This window comes from Helobdella robusta (genome assembly GCF_000326865.2).
Source record: "Helobdella robusta unplaced genomic scaffold HELROscaffold_27, whole genome shotgun sequence".
Lineage (NCBI taxonomy): Eukaryota > Metazoa > Annelida > Clitellata > Rhynchobdellida > Glossiphoniidae > Helobdella > Helobdella robusta.
In genome coordinates this window covers 504,943-527,457 of record NW_008704392.1, presented here as the reverse complement: position 1 = coordinate 527,457, position 22,515 = coordinate 504,943, and the positions used below count along the sequence as shown (strand labels likewise).

Here is a 22,515-nt window from a genome sequence, read left to right as displayed (position 1 = left end):
TAATAAATTAGTTAAATTATTGATTAACTGGTTAATTGGATGAATGAATAAATGATGGTGGATATTTGAATTGATAAAAGGGTGGATTGAACGGATGGATGAATAAACAAAAGCATTAATTCAAGGATGAACAAATGTATAAATTGATGAATGCATGAATGAATGCATGAATGAATGAATAAATAAATAAACAAATGTATGAATGAATTACAATATAAAAAAAATGAATAAATCAAACAGCACATAAACCAACCGACAAATAAATAAATAGAAAGATACATTAATGAAAGAACAAGCAAACAAACAGACAAACAAACAAACATGCAAACAAACAAGCAAACGTGCAAACAAACAGACAGGCAAACAGACACAGAGAGACAAACTGACATGAAGACAGAGTCCTTCTCGACGACACACGCAGGCTCGTTGAAAGGGAAGTTGTATATTAGGTGGTTGAGATATTTAAACAGCAGTGATATATTCTTATTCTCCTTCGACGATGTGTAAAATAAAGAGGCCCCAACTGAAAGGAAGAAAGAAAGTATGAAAGAATGAATGAATGCATGATGGCATGAATGAATGAAAGAAAAATAAATTAATGAACGAAAGATTGAATAAATGAATGAATGAACAAATGAGCAAAAGAAGAAATGAATGAAAGACTGAAAAAATGAGAGAGTGAAAAAGTAACAAGAGCATACATTTGAGACAGAATTTTCTGACATGCTGCTGTATAAAGTCCCAATGTTCCAGCTGATAATCATTATTCTTCTCCAACTCTGTCATGGCGTCACTCTGGTATCATTGTTCATCTTTCTTATCATCATTGTTAATGCAAATGATGATGTTGCCATTCCATCATCATGACATCACCAAACAAACCTTAGTTAAGACGACAACAATCGGTAAGCCCAAATTTTCCGTTAGGATATTATCACCCAGTGGGAGAAGGATGACGTCTGAAATGTCGCTAACTGATTGGCCCCGCCTCGATTGGCTGGGGGCAGGCTGGCCCTCTTCTGGCTCTTGGTACTCTTGGAAGTGCCTGTATACTGTGGAGTGTAATTATGTGTAGATAGGTGTATGTATGAGTACTACACAGGTGTGTACATATATATGTGTAAGTCAAAACACACAACAACAGGAACACACACACACAAAAACCAACAAGCATCTTGTCTCTCTTTTCTATAATTTGGATCCAGTTTTAATCGCTGGACGTGGGTGGTTAGAACCTCCCCCCACCTCTGAAGGACGTCCATTATGTCCCAGGGTTTCTCCAAGGAGGCCACCAACAAGACAGTACAGTGTTCGAAAGACTGTTCAGTCAAGGCGAATTTGAGCAGCCCTCGATGGTGCAAATCTCCATCTAAAATCCAGGCACCCAATCTCGTTTGATCTTCAAGAAGGGAAGAAAGGATGAGGTCAAAAATTATTTTTAAAAACACTAATTATAAATAATATTTTGTAAATTATTTCTACAAACATAACATCATACAAGGACAATTTTAGAATTTCTTGTCAGAAGAAACATTTGGTAAGGATTAATAAATAAAATAACAAAAGATAATAGTCAAAATGCTTAACATGCTTAGTAAAAATAAGTTATAAATAATCTAAAGTAGCACACCACCTTCTCCATATTCGTCCTTGACATTGATGTACAAATACTCCAGAGCAGTCCCTTTCTTTGCCTCAGTCCCCTGACCTTTGGCTATCAACGTTGTCTTGCCTGATTCGTTATCTCCTAAAACTAAGAGCTGCTTTGAAGTGGGGAGTTTGTTTTGAGAACTGGCTAGGACCTCGCCTAATATGCTGACCCTAGTGCAGTGTTAGTGTTGTACTGTTAGGTTAAGTTAAGAAGATTAATATAAATTTTTTTTTATTAATAAAAATCTGTAATTTTAAAACTGTTGTGTAGTAAATGCCAATTCAACAAATCACAAGTGATTGTAATTTGAAATCTGAAGGCAGGTTAGTTCTCAGAAAGTTAGACGACTGCACACCAAAGTTTAAACTAGTTAAAAATTAAATTTAATTTAAACTAACCAGATTTTTATGTTTTATTATATTATAAAAATAAAAAATGAACCATAAGTTATCTTCAGTTTTTTCTTTGGGATTGAAATTATCCACGTTGCCATCTCGTCCTTTAGATAACTTTTCAAAACCGGGCATTTTAATTTTTTTAATATAATTTTTTATTATTTGAAAACAAATAAAATGGAAAGCGAGATTCCGAAACCAAGATTTCAGCTAACAAACCATCGCCATTAAAAATAAAAACAAACTATTAAAATAAATTGCAACTACTTCCGATTAAGAAATATGGAAGGCATAATTAAATTAAAAATTGTTGTATCTTTTAAATTTATCTGTTTAATATTAATAATAATTATTTAACATTTTATTGTAATGAAACACTTATATCTTATTATAAATTTTTAAATAAGAGTAAACAAAGCTTGGCTTTCCATATTAAATTCTATTGCATTTAACAAAATTCGATCGACTCGCGGATCCAACTTTTTTCCATCGAATATTCCATTCGTTGTATTTTGCCATTATGACCAGCTCCGATCAAGAACGCCGAACTTTTCTTCGTGAAAGATTCCTCCGAGTGTTGTCTCAACTAACGAACAAACAGGCCCAATTCGACCTCACTAACAAGCAGTCCGTGATTGGAACGTTTGGGGGAGCCGACATAGACGTCCTCCAATTTTACGTGAAAGACCTGCAGACGCCGATTGGCACACAAAGTCACGCACTAATCAGGGCCACAGACGTCGCGTGCATCACGTTTCTAGACTTCGACCAAGAGAAAGAACAAAAAACATGACTTCTTGAAAAACTATTTTTTTTATTATATTTAAAAATCAAATATTAATTTTATTTTTCTTTCCATTTTCAAAACTTTTTGTTCAATTTAGAGACAATGGCGTTGATCAGTTAATTTCTTTAGACTTCATCTTATTGGGCTTCTGATTCTGTAAAAATAACAAGAAATGTTTTGAGTTCATGTATTTATTTTTTTTTATTTAATTTAATTAGACTTATATACTTTTAATTTTTTCTACAATTCTCTTACATAATTTCAGGGTGACAGCAACACACATGTGAAAGTAACCACACAGTATTTGCAGGACTTATAAAGTTATAAAAAAAAGCATTATAAATAATAAATGATTTTTATTTAAAAAAGTTTGCTATTTGTTAAAGAAGAGTCTAAAAAATTGTTATTTCTCACTGATCGGTTTGCCATCTCTCCAATGGATAGCCCTGATGAGACCTTCATCTCTTTTCATGGCTTCAGCCTGTTGTTCTGGCTTCAAACACCTCCTCACGATTCGAGCACATATTCTTGAAAACTGGATGTAACTGTTGAATAAAATAAAGAAAATGTAAAATAAAATTAAAATGAAAAAGTTTTGAAAAGTGGAAAAAACATATGTAAATAATTTTTTTTAATAATATAATTATAAATAATTCTAATGATAAAAAGCCTGATGAATTGTATTGTTTTGGTTTTAGTTTTTAAGTCTTAACTTTCAGTTAATACAGTTTTGATTTAGTTTCACTTTTAGTTTTAGTTCGCCAGATGAGGACCAAATAAAGTAAAATTTAATCGTAAATAAGAAGTAATTAAGTAAGTAAGAGTTACTTGAGTCCTGCTTGCCTCCAACCGGACATTTCGCCAGCAACAGAAGAAAATTTTGATCGAAACTTTTTGAGCAACCCGAGAACAAACACAACGGTACCGAGAATAGCTTGATATATTGATCAAGAAAAAAATAACGTGAAATAAATATGGTACGCCAAACACGTTTTGTCCTAATAAACTTTATTTTTATACAGAATACACACATATAAAATACCCAATACGTAAATATATTAAACGCTACAAAATTACATCTATGTATGTGCATATAAAATATTTTATTTCTTTTTTAACGGTCTCTTCTGTTCTTCTGTCACTCCCACAAGTTTTTGAATAAAATTTTTTACCGATTGCAATATAATTTAAGAAATAAAAAAAACAACTCAACCACAAACTTCTTTATCTCATATCACCTCTAAATTAAACCATCTTTTAACGTAAATCAATAAAACATTATCGTTTATCAGTCAAAAGCATCTTTTCATCAAAAAATATCAATTTTTTTGTAAACACAGAAGTCATTACATTTTTCAATCAAAATATACACATATATACAAGAGGTCCACAAATGCAGGCTGAGAAATAGAATGTAATTAATATACAAGTAGGCTGAATGTAGAAAAACTCATCTTCAAGTTTTCAAATACGAAACTAAATACATGAATGAGATGTCTGAGAAGCATTAATCAATCAATCAATCAATCAATCAATCAATCAATCAATCAATCAATCCATCCATCCATCCATCCATCAATCAATCAATCGACTGATCAAATCGATCAATCAATTGATTAATCAATCAACCAATCGACTAATCGATCGATTGATTAATCAATAAATCCATTGATCAATCAATCAATCAGTTAATGATCTGATGAAATGTAGACGCTTTAATAACACAAAAAATTTTTAAAAATAAATTAAACACACTAACAATTTTGGTCGATAAAATACACACATATATACAAACATACATACAAAGATACACGCACACACACAAACACACCACACACACACACACACAAATGCTTTCAAATCCTTTTACTAAAATAAAAGTAGGTAATAATAGAATTAGGAATTCCCCAGTTGAGCTCCGCCTTCGCCTAAAAACTCATGACAAAGTAATGACTAAGAAGTAGTGAAAAAAAACCCAATGCCTGTCGACCTTGATGATAATCTATCTAGTCTTATTATGTATCTTCAGTTGATAGTCTTTGAATGAGCGAAAGTCTGGATCCAGAAGATACAAAACGAGGTATAGATGACAACAAGATCGCAGTATTTGTTCTCTTTTTCATCAAAAGTAGTAAAAATGAAGGATAGAAAGTAGCGGTAGTATGTTACAGCAGTCACAATGATGTGACGGAAATAAGAAATACCCTGGTAGAAACACAATTAAGAATTATTAGTGATCAGTAGGTAGCGATGCTATAAATAGAACTTAGTATATATATAGAAATTAGTAATTAGGGATTCCCGGGCATGGCCCCACCACCGCCTAAAAATCCCACTCCATATCCGTCGCCGTGATCCAGTGCTAGATTGTCCTCATGGGATAAACCCTGGAGTCTGATTTGTGGTTAATAATAGTGACATTAATATTATAATATTGTTATATTTATTATTATTATAACTTTTGCTGTTATTATTAATATAAATATTATTATAAATAATACCATCACACAAACAACTATAGAGAGCAAGACAGATATACACATATAAGCAAACAAGCCAACCGACCTATTAGCTAAAGCAACAACATTAGCAGCTGAAAGCAGCTGTTGTTGCTGGTCAGCTAACGATGGTAACGTAGGCGATGACGAAGCAATAGTAGCTGCCGCTGCTGCTACAAGCTGCTGTTGCTGGAACTGCTGGCGGTTGTACTCCAATAGGGCCGTTTCCTCTATGGGACACTCAAAGTGCACACAATGAAATACCTGTTTTCGTATATATGTGTATGCATTTATGTGTATATGTATGTGTGGGTGCATGCATGTATGTATGTGTGTGTATGTGTGTGTGTAAATGTGCGTCAATGCGTACACACGCACGTAAGAATACACATAAAACAACCAAAGAGAAACCTCGTTGGCGGTATTCTGCGTTCCGACAATCTTAATGAAGGTGACAACTTGATCCTTGAAGAACACGTACTGCCAGCTTCGGCACTGAATTCTCGTCCTGTCCACAACGCGAGTCCACGTCTGCTGGTCGTTCGAAACCTCGATGTAGTAGCTGTACGAGCGATTGTCGCAATCCCATAGCAGTAGCCTGTAGAGATGTGTGTCGTGTGTAGTTGGTGTTAGTGCGCGTTGTGTCCTGTATGTCTAAACGCTAGTCTGTGCGTTTTTTTGTTTGTGTGTGTGTGTGTGTTATTTATGTACGTGTGTGTGTGTGTCGTGTGGCTGTGTGTGTGTTTATGAACAGGTTAGTGTGGTTTTGTGTGCGTGAGTATGGCTTTGCCATCACCATCATCAATCTCAAAATCATCATTAACGATGTCAAAACCAACACCATCACTACCACATTCATCATAACAAACCTCATATTGTTGACGAGAAATGGCTGAGCCAGTTGCACGACTATAGCACCACTACCCAGCTGGTGACACGTGTATCCAGAATCCCAATCATAATCCACCATGTTCCCTGATTATAATTATAAACATATTATGATAGTTATGACTATGTAATTAGTATAATTACGACGATAACTGTCATAATTACGATAATAACTTTTGTGACATCAATAATAATGTTAATTTAAAGCAAAACTTCTACAACAAATGTAGCTACAAATTTATGCGAACTAAAAGTAAACCAAAGAACCGTTAATTAGGGCATTTCGACTTCTGCTTACTCCTTCTATCACCCAGGCTGCGTTGTCTATGGTGGCCATGTTCGTGTTTGGAACTGTTAATGGTGGCGTGATGGTTGGGAATTAAATGAATAAATGAATGAATAAATGAAAGAATGAATGAATCTGTCTGTCTGTCAATTCGTTCGTTTATTCGTTCATTTATTCATTCATTCACTCGATCAGTAATTAGTTCATTCGTTAATACATCTATCAGGTAATCAAATTATTTGGCAAACAATCAACCACCCAACCAATCAAAAAGTTAATCAATCATTCAACCGATCAAATAACAATTAACCAATCTAACAATCAACTAACAAGCCATGCATCCAACCAGCCAACCAATCAATCCACTAACCAATTAAACATTCATTTATTATTCATTTAACCAACTAGCAAACAAATCAACCAACAAACGAACCAATCAGTCGGCCAACCAACCAATTATTCAATCAATCAATCAATTAATCAATCAATCAACTAACCAATCAACCCGTCAACCAGACAGCAAGGAATAGGATTGTAAAAGCATTCAAAGGTGACCAAATGGAACACCTTGTTCACCGAGTTGTGAGTGCCCACAATGCGTATATACCTATAATTTATTTTAATATAGCAACATAATTAGCAATAATAATAATAATTATTATTATTATTATTATAACAATCAATCAACAATTATAACAAGTATATCAATAATAAATAAAAATTGATATTTGAAACTAATATTAATGACAACCTGACAACTTGTCGTTTGAACCTCAGGACTTGCTTGGATCTGCAGAGATATCTCCTCCTATCTACAATCATTCTCCATTCAATCTTATCCATTGAGGTCTCAATGTAGTAAGAATACGACCTGAAATAATTATTACAACTATAATTATCTCAAAAATTATTACAAACATAATTATTTCAACAATTATTACAGTCGTAATTTTTTCAATAATTATTAAAACAATAAAAGTTATTGTCTTTGCTGATATTATTTACAATTGAGACACTTTCCCTTGAGAAAAATAAAGACACTAAAGAATGCATCATTATCATCATCACTGTGATCATCATCGTCATCGTTGTCGTCATCACAATCATCACATTACAATCATCATCATCACATTACAATCATCATCATCATCATCATCCTCATCATCAACCTGGTATCTCTATCCCAAAGTAGCATCACAATGCTGTTTATGATACACGGATATCCCAGCTCTATGGTTATTCCTGTTAGGAAAATAACAACCATAATAACATCAGTAATAATAACAATAATAAAAATAACTATATTAATGTCAATAATTTAGCTTTTTTGCTGAATAAACTCATTATTGAATTGAATAACATCAATAATAATAATAATAATAATAATAATAATAATAATAATAATAATAATAATAATAATAACATTAATATCAAACCTTTAGGTTGATGCGGAAGTGTGTGCGTGCTGACATCCTCAATTGGATGAGTTGTGAAACCCTAGAAGCATAAATAAAACCAATCGATCAATCAATCATTCAATCAATCATTCATTCAATCATTTATTCATTCATTCATTCAATCAATCAATCAATCAAAAACATACACACATACATACAGATACTTACATATATACAAACAAACATACAAGCAAACTAATCACACACATATGCATAAACATCCATCCAAACAAATCCTTCCAACCATGAACTGAACACATAGAAAACCAGCAGAATACTAACTAGCTAGCAAACATAGTCACAAAAACAAACAAACATACTGCCAAACACAAACAAACATACACAAAAACAAACATAAACAAACCTACAAACAAACAAACACACACACACACACACAACACACCTGATCGAGATTGTACGTCACGTTGTTGTTGTCCAACAGTGGCGTCCTCATATCCCCCTCTATGACGTGTGCGTGGTGGTGCGAGCTCGCGACATTTTCCATCGCAACTATTGTCGGTTATGATAACGATGTTGTATTCCGTTATGGTGATGATTATGGTGGTGGTTATGATGATGATGATGATTATGATGATGTTGCTGACTGTGATAATCAGGACTACAATGACAATTTGATTACAATGACTATTATGATGTTGATGAAGATGACCCCCAAATAGCAAACCATCAGCAACCAGCCAATCAAGAGCCAGCCAATCAACAACCAACGAATCAATCAACAGCCTACTAACTAACCAACCAATCAACCAACCAGCTACAAAACAAGCCAATCAACTAACACAAAAATCCTCTGAAATTTAGATCGATGTTTCTACAGGAGTGTTGAATGTTGATAGCGTCGAGAATGTCATCGGAGCTGATGAACTTTGAAGGTCGCACAACGTTAAGTAATTCATCCAACGACATCAGGGGCAAACGAATTAATTGAGTCATCTTTGTCTTGTTGTTGTCTTGCCTGTTGCTGTCGTTGCTATCTTCAGTAATGTTACTGTCATCGATGTTGTTGACAACAATTGAGACATCATTATTAGTGTCATCATCGACATTTTGGTTGGCCGAAGTGGAAACAATTTGGCTTCCGCTGCTGTTGTTGCTGTTATTGTAAATGCTGTAATTTACGTTATCAATGCCAACTTCACTCTCGTAGACCCCAACAATAATTTCACCGACACCAACACCAACATTACTGTTACTCTCAATGTTATTCCTATTACCATGACTCTCCTCAACAATTCTAACATTACTATTACCACCACCACCACTACTACTACTATCATCACCACCAGTAGTAGCAGTAATAGTACTATTTTCATTGAGTGAGTCGATTAAGTTGTTAGCGACGGAGCTGACGATGTTGTTGTTGAAGTTGGTGTTGCTGATGTTATTGTGGTAGGCCCAGGCCTGCACCCCTCTGAAGATCTCCACCTCAGGGGCGAAGAACGAGTCGCGGACCAGGATGTACTCCAGTGACATCTGCGACAGATTAGTGCAGTAGTTGGTTGGATTTTTAATTTAACAAATACCAGCGTATGTATGCAATGTTTATATGCTACTACTTGTTATTACTAAGTGTTACTACCACTACCACCAAATGCTACTACTACCACTACTACTAACAACTATTACAACACACGATGTCAACAACAATGACAATAAACAACAGCAAACAACAATAGACAACAGATACTAACGGACGACAAATTTAGAAATCCCTCGGTTAGTAAAACCTCACTAGCCTTCCTATCGATGAACGTGCAACAAGTGTTAACTAGCTGGTCCAGATTGAACATCAGTGCCAAATCAAAGATACTGCATACGTTCGATACCGTTAAGATGACCTTGAGGTGATCAGAGATTGAGGACTTCAGCTTCATGAACTGGTAGAGGTTTGCTAAGCTCAGGATGTCTAAAACTGTTTCTTCCTATTATTTTTTTTAATTTTTTTACGTTTGAATTTTAAAATATTTAGACAGCTTTATATAATGAAGAAAAGTAAAAATAATACTAAAATAAAATTATAAACAATTAAATAATTAAAACAAATTGAGATAACTACCCAAAAAAAAACTCTAAATAACATGAAAACAACCTTCAGTCCTCTCAGTGAAATACAGCCAGTGTAAATGTACTTCAGTAGGTACTTGAATGCTTCAGAACTCGCACCTTTCAGCTCAATTTCACGCTGGTTGTTCTGAGACTCCCTTAGGCCTCCATACAGAAGGGCCCTGATGGTGTTAGCAAATTTGTTACAAGAAAAAGTACTTAATCTAATAATTTTAACTTTTATTACTTAATATTCTACATTTAATAAATAAAATATAAAAATGAGAAAATGCCTAACTCTTTGAACTTAAATGTTTTACCAAAATTTAATGAATACACTGACCAGTGTTTAGTTAGTAAATAAAAATTTAAGTTTTACTAGAAAAAGTTTGCAGTTGAGACCAAAATAAAAATATTACTGACCGAAAGAAATCAGATCTGGAGGCGAGGATAACTCTATGAACGTGAAACCTCTCACTTTCGACCAGTAACGTCAAATCACTGGAGATGTCGTTGTTGTTGTTGCTGGCCCCAGAGGAAACGCAATGACGAACGCTACTGGCGTTGGCGTCGAAACTATAGAGGGAGCCAATGTCAGCCGACAACAAATCCGTGTGTACGATATCCCACGTCTGCGCTTCTGCACCGCTGTTATTTGAATTAGTACAATTCAGCATGCCGTTGTTCGTAGCACCGTTTTGCTGTTGATGGCGGTCGCTCATTTTAATAAAAATGAACGTTTTTAAAATAACTTTTAGGAGTTAAAAATAAAAAAAAGGTTGAACGTAAAAAAGATGGCTCCTCGTCTGTTTAAAACTCAGCACTGCTCCAACACAAATTCCGACGTTATATATATATATATATATATATATATGCCCAGTCCGAAAAGTAAAAAGCAGCCATTGACCTAAAAATTATGTCAAGCGCTTTACATTATGTTACAATCAAGGGGAGGCCTATTTACCAGCATACAACAACACCTTCTTATGGGTTGAAGCAGGAATATGCAAAGAACCTCAATTTTTTCAACTTTTAATTATTTTCAGTAATGTCTTCCCTTGCTCCAAACCACATAACTAAAATAATAGGACTAATCAATCAATTCGATCTATCAGTCGGGCTATTTGTCGTGCATGGATTGTTGGCTTACGAAATTGCATGGATTTTAACGAGCAAGCTAAATGAAATATTTACTTGATTTAATATGCTTAAAACATTGTAGTAACTCTATTTAATTTTAATAATGATTAATAGAATTATGTATTATTAAATTATTTTTGTTAATTTGAATATAAAAATTGCTTTTGGTCCGGTGACATCCGGTGGCTTACTGAAGCCGAAGGTTGGCTTAGTAGGATTGAACTATAGTCACCCTTTTTTTTACACTATTCGATCATGTTAAAAATTGGTTTGCTTATGAAATAAACGGCCTAAATAAATCAAAATTGTTATTTGAACAACTATCTTCATTATATTCAATGAATATTTTACATTCTGCTGGTGCTCATAAGAAACTGGCTGCTGAAATCATACGTTGGCTTACAGCAGTGGCTTACAGGGTTTCATAGAACTTTTACGATAGCACTTTTTTGTACATATAATGCTTTAAATAAATCAATATATTCATATCACAATTATTTTTGTCAGTATAAATATAGAAATTGCTTTTGTCAGGTGAAAAACAGTGGCTTACTGAAGCCGTAGGTTGGCTTAATTGGATTTTTTCTCATGTATACAATACTATGAGATAAATCAATCAAACAATCCAACAATCAGTCAGTCGGTCGGTCGGTCAGTCAGCCAGCCAGCCAGTCTGTCAGTCAATCAATCAACCAACCGATCAATCAATCGATCAATCAATCAACTAAATTGAATGAACCAAATAAACAAAAATAAAAACAAAAATAAATATAAAAAAATTTGCAAGGCCTGTTCAAACTCGAACAAACAGTTAACCGTACAGATCTACAAACAATTTCAAGATTTTAGTAAAGAAAGAAAAACACAGTAGTGCTTTTATTTGAATTCATTCAAAAATGAAAAGTGACGGTTAATTAAAATTTTAAAATGTCAATTTTTTTTTAAATTCGTATTTTAAATAAACAAATATAACAAAATATCGACCGATAAAAATAATTATTATCTATTATTATTATTATTATCATACACACTCCTTAGAAGTTCTCGAAGGATAATAAACCACGCAACATGAACATTTAGTAAGAACAGTTCACAACATATCATAATGACTAAATCAACATACTAAACAGAAATAATTTATAAATGCATATATACAAAGTAAATCAAGAAATATCCAAAAATTATATAACCAATTTTAAAAAAACTAGAAACCAGTCAACATTTAATGAATAAATAAATAGACATTATTAAAAAGATTGTTCAAAAAGGTACAATTTAAGGCAACGACGAGAATGAAATGTAGTTTGTTTTGTTGGTGTGGTGTTGTGAAGCGAAAACAAACACATCATACAAAACTAGTAAGAAGTCGCAAGAATAAGTCAGTCACCTACCTATAATAAAATTACTCTCAGGGCCCTAGCTTACTTATAAACATTGACTCAACTCACCTACCTACAAATTGTATTTCCCGTTTTAGATGTTTCAAGTATTTTATTTAATATATTTTAGCGTTTTTATTTTACTTGAAGCTTTTTAACTAATGTTAAGCCCTTGCCTACCTACAATTGTTTAACTCATCTCAGTCCCTAACTTACCTATGAATTAAATTAAAGTCCGGTTCACGGTAAAGAAAATATAAAGTTGAAGAGAAACATAGCAACAACGACACCGAATGAATGGATGTTGTGTATGTATGTGTTGTATTGATGTGTGTGTATGTAAATGTGCGGGCGCGCACTCTCCAGAAACTTCACTCACTACCGACGAACCTCCATTGCACCGACCATCATCTGACACGCATCGATGGAATGAATTTGACCGGATACTGAAAAATAAATTGAAAAAAAATTAATTCACTAAAATAAAAAACAAGCAATTGGAAAAAATAGGCAACTTATCTTTTTGAGATAACACTCAATCTTTGTTCAAATTTGAGTACTTTCAAAGGTACAATGAGACAAAAACAAATTTACCTTTAACATTATCTTCGATTTGTCATCGGAACGATCATCGTGAGACCACCATCTGAAACGTGCTGACGCCCACCACAGCCCACCTCTCATCATTCTGTAGACAAGTTTTTATTAAATAGCGAAGTAGTAAATCAAGAAACAAAGGAACGAACGAATAAATGATTAACTGAATGATTGGTTGAATGAATTAACTAATTAATTAATCAATCAATGATTTAATGAATGAATAGAATGAATCAATGAATCAATTAATGGAGGAATAATTTTAAAGATAGTGATAAAATGCATGAATGAATGAATGAGAAAAATAAAAAAAGAATCTAAACCATACTTCAAAAATCGTCCTTGTTGTTTTCTTCGAATTGTCATCGGAACGTGCTGACACCCACCACATCCCACCTCTCATCATTCTGTAGAAAAGTTATTTTTATTAGCTTACTAGTAAATCAAGGAACAAAGGAACGAACGAATAAGTGATTAACTAAATAATTGGTTAATAAAATGAATGAAAAGAATTAAAGTCAATTAATGGAAGAATATATTGAAAGATTGAGTGAAAAATGAAAGAATGAGAAAAATAAAAAAAACGAAACTAAACCTTACTTCAAAAATCGTCGTTACTTTAATCCATTGCACCGACCACCACATTCAGATCGGCACAAGATTTCATCCGAACTTCTGAGTGTCAGTCGAACAGCCAACGCGCTGATTCTTCCTACACCACATAATCATACGTAAATCATCATGGGACCACCATCCGAAACGTGCTGACTCCCACCACTGCCCACCTCTCATCATTCTGTAGACAAATTTTTTTTATTAGCGTACTAGTAAATGAATGCTAGAATCTTAGAAGCAAAAAATCATAAAATGGAAATAATGACAAAATAATATCTGAAAATAATAAAGAGATTAAAAAAAACTTACCGTCGTCCATTCGACAAAAGCAGAATGATGAATGCCTTCCGGTCCCTAAGTTGTCCTCCAAATCTGGTGCCAGCTCGTGGGATGGAGAGAAAATTCTCATCAGGAAGCTTAGCGGTGCCTGCATCTCAAATTGCTTAATAAAAATAATCCTATCTACCTATTCAATTACCTTAACTAATCTATATTAAATTGTTAATGGTACGATAGTCGAAAGTCCCCCTTCATTCTCCCTCCTTGCACAGAGGTTCACCGATAGCCAGGGCACCGGATAGTAAACCATTGCCGTGCGGATAGTAGACTATTGCCGTGCGGATAGTAAACCATTTGCCGTCCGGATGCCGTGCGGGTAGTAGACTATGGCCGTGCCGCATAGTAAATCATTACCGTGCAGATAGTAAACCATTGCCGTCCGGATAGTAAACCATTGCCGGTTCACCACTGGCCACCAAGGCTTACCTCTGACAAGAGACTTCGAAATTCAGAGTCTATCGGCTATCGTACCCTCAACTTACCTATTCATTACAATTAAGCCCTAGCTTACCTAAAATTACAAAACTCAAGAGCCCAATTCATTGGCCAATCGGCACCCACCCCACCACCTACGTAATGCCTTGGGCTCCAACTTAGTAATAATAATATAAAACTTAAACCCTAAACCTATTAATGAGTATGTGTTACAACGTAGTCTTAACCTACCTATTCATTACATTAGGGCCCTAGCTTACCTAAAATTACAAAACTCAAGAGCCCAATTCATTGGCCTTTCGGCACCCACCCCACCACCTACGTAATGCCTTGGGCTCCAACATAACAATAATAATGTAAAACTTATAATTAACCTACCTATCGATACACTTACAGCGTTTTATTTTACATTACAAGATTGTTCCTAGAATTACATTATTGCCCTTAACTACCTATGAAATTATATTACTCTCAGCATTAGTAATAATAAATTAGAATGTGTAATGAAAATAAAATTACGCTCAATACTAACATATGTGTTTATGTATATATTTGTGTGTGTGTGATACGCTGATGCGTGTAATGTGGTTGCAAGAAAAAAATAGAAGCGATAAACTTACGCGCCTACCTATTCAACTACATTAGTGTTGGATGCTTCCTATCTATCCTACCTACAATTAAAATTATCCCTATCTAACCTACCTATATAGCTACTTATGTATTTATGTGTGTGTGTGTGTGTGTGTGTGCGTGTGAGCATTCTTACTTAATGTTAAATTACAGAGAAAAACAGAGAAAAAAGAATAAAACGTATCCCAGCCAGGCGTGTATTCTTTGCCACTGAATGAATGAACGTAGCCTGACATCCTCGATGAACTCCTCTGGAAGCTTCAACCTGAATGAAATGAATAAAATAAAAAAATCTTTATTTATTTAATTAATTTCAATAAAAATAGAGAAACGAGCCGCGGTGAAACTTGCCAGCCGGAAAAGCCAGCCAACTGGCAAAGAAAGGGACCGCAAAGAAACCGTAAAACGAACCCCAGCCAGGGATGCATTCTTTGCCACTGAATGAACGAACGTAGCGTGACATCACAACCATTCTGATCTTCCACTATGAACTCCCCTGGAAGCTACAACCTGAATGAATGAACCTGAATGAACCTAAATGAATGGAAAAATCATATTTATTTAATTAATTTAAATGAAAATAAAAAAACGCAAAAAAGCCGACCGGTCGGCAAAGAAAGGAACCTCAAAGAAAGGTATCTATATAGGATTTATGCTCTATATAACTCTATATAACTCTATATAACTCTATATAACTCTATATAACTCTATATAACTCTATATAACTCTATATAACTCTATATAACTCTATATAACTCTATATAACTCTATATAACTCTATATAACTCTATATAACTCTATATAACTCTATATAACTCTATATAACTCTATATAACTCTATATAACTCTATATAACTCTATATAACTCTATATAACTCTATATAACTCTATATAACTCTATATAACTCTATATAACTCTATATAACTCTATATAACTCTATATAACCATGCATACTACCACATTCAATCAATAAAAATCCCACTAAAACCAGGAACCACCACGTACCTGCTGAATGTATGATGTGAAACAAAACAAAAAAAAAACACAAAACAAAAATCACACCACCAAGTAGAGTAAAAGAATAAGAGTCCTTAACCTACCTATGTAACTAAATTACCTTATGCCCTAGCCTACCTATATAATAAATTACTTTTTACCTCACCTACCTATGCTTCATTAACTTAACTCAAGACTCATGAAGAAAGAGAAAAAGGAGTAAAACAGAACATAAAATACTACCACACAAACAAACATGATGTATGTATGTATGTATGAGCATTGAGCAACCGTTAAAGAACCCACCTAAAATTAAAAAAAATACCACCTACAAACATTCAAACCACCTACAAACATGCAAACTCTATATAACTCTATATAACTCTATATAATAAAATAAATAAAAATAAAAAAAATTTAAAAATAAAATAAATGAGATCAGACAGACTGCCTCAAGTGAGGCAGAATGCTGATCTGATTTTCATGTTGTCTCAGCTCCTCTATTTATACTCGTTTCAACCATACATTCTCATCATTTCAATCATTCGCATCAGTAAAAAACTTGTTTAATGTATATACTGCACTATTATACAGTCTTAACCACAATGCTAACCGTACTAAATTGAAGTCATCGAACGAACGCCTTTGAAACTTTCTGGTTGGCTGGTTGAATCTGCTATATTGCTTTTCATATAAACATATAATCTAATATAATGTAATTTAATTATTTGTATACATGGATTCTAGTCACTTTATATATATATAATAAAAATTCATTATAAAAGCAACAGTAATCAGTGCTATATATGTAAGCACGCAGTTCAAATTTTTCGGGGAGAACTCAAAATTGTTTGAGACCACACCTTGCTTAACATCCAATTCCAAGCCGAGCCAAGCCATGCTGAGCCAATATGCATAAATTCATTATAAAAAACAACAGTAGCCATTACTATATATGTACGCACACAGTTCAAATTTTTCTGGGAGAATTCAAAATAGTTTGAGACCACACCTTGCTTAACATCCGATTCCAAGCCGAGCCAAGCCAAGCTGAGCCAATATGCATAGATTTATAAGCGCTTTTATGTTAATATTTTGTTCGCTATATTTATATATTTTATAAATTCATTATAAAAACAACAGTAATCATTGCTATATATGTACGCACGCAGTTCAAATTTTTCGGGGAGAATTCAAAAAAGTTTAAGACCACACCTTGCTTAACATCCGATTCCAAGCCGAGCCAAGCCAAGCTGAGCCAATATGCATAGATTTATAAGCGCTTTTATATTAAAATTTTGCTCGCTTTTTAAACGAATATCCCAATATAACAAATTCTCCATCCTATTTTAACTTTCTTTGATGCTTTTTAATCAGTCAGGTCACAAAAGTCATTATCGATATCGCAATGAAATCAGTTTGAAATTTTTTTTAATTATTGATAAAATTTTTAAATTGTTGATAAAAATAACTAGTATATATAGTGTAGTAAAACGTTTAAAATTTCTTAGAGAATTCAAAATAATTTGAGACTACACCATAACACAATTGTACAATTTGAATGTGTAAATACATTATAAATGTATTATAACTAGGTACGTGTACATATCTATTTCTTTATTTAGTTATATGGTTACAATCATAATATGCTTAAAATACTGTTCTATAAATCAAAAATTAATTACGAATATTACGCTATGTTTAAAAAATTAATTAAATAAATTCACATATATTTAATAAAAAACTACCAACTACGTAAATTTTCACAAACTACTACATTTTCGAGATTTCTGGTTTAAAGCATAAACTGCAAAGCTTAAATTAAATTGTCTATGAAGTAAAACGAGACTCGATTGTAATTGTATTTTCGCACAAAATTCATTAAAATTTAAAGTAATTAAACTTAAAAACATTTTTTTAAATTGCGATACATTTAGAAATATATTTTTTTAAATAAGAATTAGGGAAACGAAATTTCAATTTTATAAAATGGCCGACACAGAAAATGACGGACAGTTCATCAAATACAACGGTCCTGTAGACTGTGTTCATTATCCAGTTCAAGTTTTATATTGCCCGCCAGATGGTAGATTTTATTATATACTATTTCATTCATTTATTAAAAATTTGTAATTTTTTAAAGTAATTTAGGTTAGGATTAATAATTTAGTTTAATTTTAATATTTTATTAGGAATTAATAATTAATTTTAGTGGTTTTTTAATTAGTTTTTAATAAAAAATTAAATAAATTACTTTTTATTTGTTTTTTATTAAATAACTTTTTCTTTTTTTATTATGTAAATTCATAATAAACAAAGGTTATCTATTTTTAAAATATTTTTCAGTTGAATATTTCTTAAATAAAATAATTTTTGGATTATTTTAATTAAACAGTCTGCGACGGATGGCCTCTTGAAGTTAGTTTTCTCAGTGTTATTATTATTAGTAGTAGTATAGCAGCAATATTAAAGTGGTCACAGCAAAAGCAGTAACCTATTCAAGATCTTCATAGAATAAAAAATTAAAATATACTTTAAAAATAATGAATTTTTAGTTTTAGTTGTTCAGAATGTAATTATTAATATTAATGTTTAATCTTTTGTGATAAGTTAATTTCTTATTGATTGAATCGTAGTTGATTAAATAGTTATTTTAATTAACTTTAATTAATTTGAAACCCCATTTAAGTATTGTGAGTATCATCCTGCTTTTGAAAAAGCAAAAGAATGGGTCGAGAAAAATCTTTCAGAAGATGTCAAAGAACTACTAATAGGTACATCTATACTACTAAATTATTAATTAATTAATTAATTAATCTAATTTGCATGAACTTATATAATAACTAATTCATAACTAAATTAATATTTATTATCGTTGGCAACTTAGACTCAACTGCTGGTGAAAGTGGTGACAAAAAGAAGAGGCAGACGAGAGGAGGTAAGGCCCAGATAAAAACGAAACAAAAACAAGACGTCGAGAAAAAGATTACACTATCAAGGTCCTGTCGGGGTAAGAAAAAGTTCGTCACTGTCGTCTCCGGCCTATCTACCTATGGTACCAACCTTACTGTTACATCTTTGTTGCTATTGTTATCATAATTATTATTTAAATTATAATAATATGAATCATAATAATATTTAGTAATAATATGAATAATTAATAATAATATTCGTTATAATTATATCACAACCCAATCATAGAGATAGATTTGAAAGTTGCCAGTAAGGCGTTCGGCAGTCGATTCGCTTGTGGTAGCTCTGTAACCGGAGACGATGAAATTGTTATTCAAGGTTAAGTTTTTTTTTGTTATCTTTGTTGCTAATGTTACTTTTATCGTTGTCGTCACTACTGCTGCTGTTGTCTCTGCTTCTACGGCTTCAACTCTACTACTACTTCTATTACTACAACTTCCACTATTACTATTGTTATTACTGCAGCTGCTACTGCTACCGCTTTTATTACTACTACTTCTTCTGTAGCTACTGCTGTTTATACTTAACGTAGATTATCAATAATGATATTAAAAGATCATTTGATGAGTTTTTTTTTGTTTTATTAAACCAATAAAACCCGGAAATTAGGCGACATCAAAGACGACTTGTTCGATTTCCTGGTTGAAAAGTGGCCCCAAATAGACGAGGACACCATTGAAGATCTCGGCGACCAGAAGAGGTGATGATGATGAAGGCGACGACGACGATGACGATGATGGTGGGGGTTTTGAAAATAATGATGGTGATTACAATGATTATTATCGATTCTTGCGTTGGTTGGTTTTTTGGTAAATTTGTAAAAATTGAAGGTTTGAGTCAAAAACGAGAATATTTTTCATTGTTGTTTTTTATTTTATTATCAAAAAATGAAACAAAATATTTAATTATACGAAAAAATGTATATATATATATGTATATATATATATATATATATATGTATGTACAATTATTCATAACAATAACAATGTTTACAATTGAATAAAACAATTCTTACGTACAATTAATGTACGGCAATATGTACAATTAACGCACTGTAATATCATGTAAAATTAAGTACTGTAATATTATGTACAATTAAATACTGTACAATTAGGTGCAATTGAAAAGTAAACGAGGATTATATACAATAGTTACAAAGATGGCAAAACGTTCAATGGTCATCTACGATTCTCCAAGAATGCTGCTGATGCTGAAGTTTAATTTTTTCTTCGGTGCGCCAGTGACGTCATCGTCCTCCATGTCGTAGAACAGCTTGCGCTTGACGCGTTTGTTTTTAAGAATTCTTGAATGAAATCCGGAATCTCTGGAGCGTTCTTTCTGGATGTTCATCTTTACGGAGGACGATGTTGGGAAGTGGTTGTTGTTGTTGTTGCTGTTGTTGTTGCTGGCTGTTGTTGATGCGTCCAAACCGCTATCGTTGTTGAAGCTGCTGCTGATGTTGTGGTTGCTGAAGCCGTTGATGTTATTGTTGCTGAAACTGTAGTTGAAATTTTGGCTGTTGTTGAAGTTACTGTTAAAGCTGTTGTCGCTGTAACTATTGGTATTAATGTAATTGTTGTTGATGTTGTGACTGCAGTTCATGATGTTGTGACTGTTGTTGATGATGTTGTAACTGTTGTTGTTGTTGTTGCAAATGTTGTTGATGTTGAAACTATTGTTATGGCTGATCGGCTCCCTGAATGAGGGAATAATATATGTGCTACGTGGTTTAGATTTCCTGAAAAGTTTTGAAACACTAAATGGCGTTGAAGTTGCTGTTGATGCTGTTGTTGTTATTGATGTTGTTGGGTCATTTATGACATCAACTTCTTCATCTGCTGATTCTTCGTTACTGTTAACCAGCAGACATAACTCATCGTTGAATTCTTGTTTAATTGGTCTCGTTTTGAAATTAATGTAACAGTTATTGTCGTCGTCGTTAGCGTCATCCTCGTTGCTGTAATCTAAATGTTCTCCCTTTATGGTAAATCTGTTGTTGATGTCGTTGTTAAGGTTTTTAATGTTGTTGATGCTGTTTACAGTAGTGGTAGTAGTATTATCATTGTTGTTGTTTGCGTTGCCTTTGTTTACGTTAATGACGTCATTGCTGTTGTTGTTGATGAAGTTGTTGTTGTACAAGTAGTTGTTATCTGGAAAATTAAAACTGGTAGACGGGTTGAATGCTGCGGCCCTACTTGGATCGAAGAGTTGGTGACCTAAGAATGGGTTAGGAAGGTTGTTGTCATTGTTGAGAACGTAGTCTCTGAAGTTGATGAAATTGTTGGTTGTGGGTGGCGCGTTTGGCGGTTGTGAAATGACGTCTTCGTCGTTGCTGATGTTGTAGCGATTGCTTTTAATTTTTTGATTATTGTTGTTTTTATTGATGTTATTGTTATCAACTTCTTCTGAATTAGTATTGCTGCAACTAATATTCGCATTGATGTTGAAATCTTGTGGTGGTTGTTGTGGAGAGTGCACTTGACGACGAGAGGCAGGCTTAGGTTGGTACCTTATCGGAGAGCCACTGCAATTTTTTGGGGGGTTGGCCAGACAGGGCCTGCCGGGTCTCTTCTTCGTGTGCTCCATGCGACGTTGTTTGGCGCGTCTGTTCTGGAACCAGATTTCCAGCTTGTTCTGGCTGATGTTCAGTCTCGTTGAGAGTTCGTTTCGAAGCTGCTTGCTCGGGTAGTGGTTGTCGTTGTTGAAGCACGCCTCCAACTGCTGCTGCTGCCAACTGCTCAACAAGTTTTTGTTCACGTTGTTGTCAATTATCAAGTTTGTTGATGTTGCTGTTGCTGATGATGATGATGTTTGTTGTGGGGGTCGTGTGAGGCCGAGAAAGCTTTGATGGGGATGTTGCTGTTGCAGCTGCTGTTGTTGCTGCTGCTGCTGCTGGAAGCCAGTAAAACCTGTTTTATTGAGGAAAAACATTATAAGATTTTAATTCACAGATTCAAAATAGACTAGACTTAAACGCTCGATGGTAACTAAGTTCGTTCTCAAAATATTTTTTAACTCTCACAATTTCGCAGTTGACTGATAAACCCACCACGTAGCTATATATACTACAAGACTACAGCGTTATAAACCAGATTAACAAAAGTAAATCAATAAAATCAATATGAAACTAATATTAGGTGTGAACTAGTTTCAATAAGTTTTCATCTTACGGAATAAAATCCTTTTTGTAAAACATCTAATTGGCAATACTATACATATCGTAAGTTGAAAATCAGTAATAAAGTGAAAAAGGCGTGAAGTGATATTTTTATTAGTTCACCCCTGTGACTATCTAAACATCAATCTAATTGTTTGATCTATCTTAATTGGTACCTTTAGGCTCTTAATTGGTACCAAGAGGTGCGAAATTTGACACCTTTATAC

At 33.4% G+C, this 22,515-nt stretch overlaps 5 protein-coding genes across 5 annotated transcripts in view; 1 reads left to right on the top strand and 4 right to left on the bottom strand.

Moving 5' to 3' along the window:
* Positions 1-2,303, bottom strand: part of HELRODRAFT_185640 (hypothetical protein) — a 6,250-nt gene extending 3,947 nt beyond the window's left edge. Inside the window, exons 1-6 of the mRNA XM_009020206.1 lie at positions 2,093-2,303; positions 1,634-1,821; positions 1,169-1,399; positions 883-1,052; positions 702-795; positions 388-523 (exon numbers count right to left, since the gene is read on the bottom strand). Of these exons, the coding sequence (XP_009018454.1) occupies positions 388-523; positions 702-795; positions 883-1,052; positions 1,169-1,399; positions 1,634-1,821; positions 2,093-2,178 (905 nt within the window). The 5' untranslated portion in view covers positions 2,179-2,303. The remainder of the gene's footprint in view (positions 1-387; positions 524-701; positions 796-882; positions 1,053-1,168; positions 1,400-1,633; positions 1,822-2,092) is intronic.
* A 933-nt stretch (positions 2,304-3,236) lies between these two features.
* HELRODRAFT_80278 (hypothetical protein) lies at positions 3,237-3,690 on the bottom strand (the record flags this gene model as incomplete). Its single annotated transcript, XM_009020205.1, has 2 exons — positions 3,237-3,378; positions 3,662-3,690. 2 exons carry the CDS (start codon positions 3,688-3,690, stop codon positions 3,237-3,239), a joined length of 171 nt encoding a protein of 56 aa, XP_009018453.1.
* A 1,569-nt stretch (positions 3,691-5,259) lies between these two features.
* Positions 5,260-10,703, bottom strand: HELRODRAFT_80550 (hypothetical protein; the record flags this gene model as incomplete). Its single annotated transcript, XM_009020204.1, has 14 exons — positions 5,260-5,595; positions 5,743-5,929; positions 6,201-6,306; positions 6,487-6,570; positions 7,003-7,112; positions 7,254-7,376; positions 7,675-7,747; positions 7,942-8,002; positions 8,366-8,472; positions 8,763-8,916; positions 9,334-9,456; positions 9,675-9,905; positions 10,073-10,208; positions 10,450-10,703. The coding sequence occupies 14 exons, from the start codon at positions 10,701-10,703 to the stop codon at positions 5,260-5,262; spliced, it is 2,085 nt and encodes a 694-aa protein (XP_009018452.1).
* Positions 10,704-17,998: 7,295 nt separating this feature from the next.
* On the top strand, positions 17,999-20,243 carry HELRODRAFT_112230 (hypothetical protein). The gene is made up of 8 exons (XM_009020203.1): positions 17,999-18,244; positions 18,554-18,576; positions 18,848-18,932; positions 19,046-19,213; positions 19,360-19,449; positions 19,741-20,064; positions 20,085-20,190; positions 20,216-20,243. Exons 1-6 carry the CDS (start codon positions 18,148-18,150, stop codon positions 19,833-19,835), a joined length of 558 nt encoding a protein of 185 aa, XP_009018451.1. The 5' UTR covers positions 17,999-18,147; the 3' UTR covers positions 19,836-20,064; positions 20,085-20,190; positions 20,216-20,243.
* Positions 20,244-21,642: 1,399 nt separating this feature from the next.
* Positions 21,643-21,873, bottom strand: HELRODRAFT_127841 (hypothetical protein; the record flags this gene model as incomplete). The annotated part of the gene is made up of 1 exon (XM_009020202.1): positions 21,643-21,873. A coding segment is annotated over one exon (231 nt), but the record flags the coding sequence as incomplete, so codon positions are not given.
* Between the last annotated feature and the right edge of the window lie 642 nt (positions 21,874-22,515).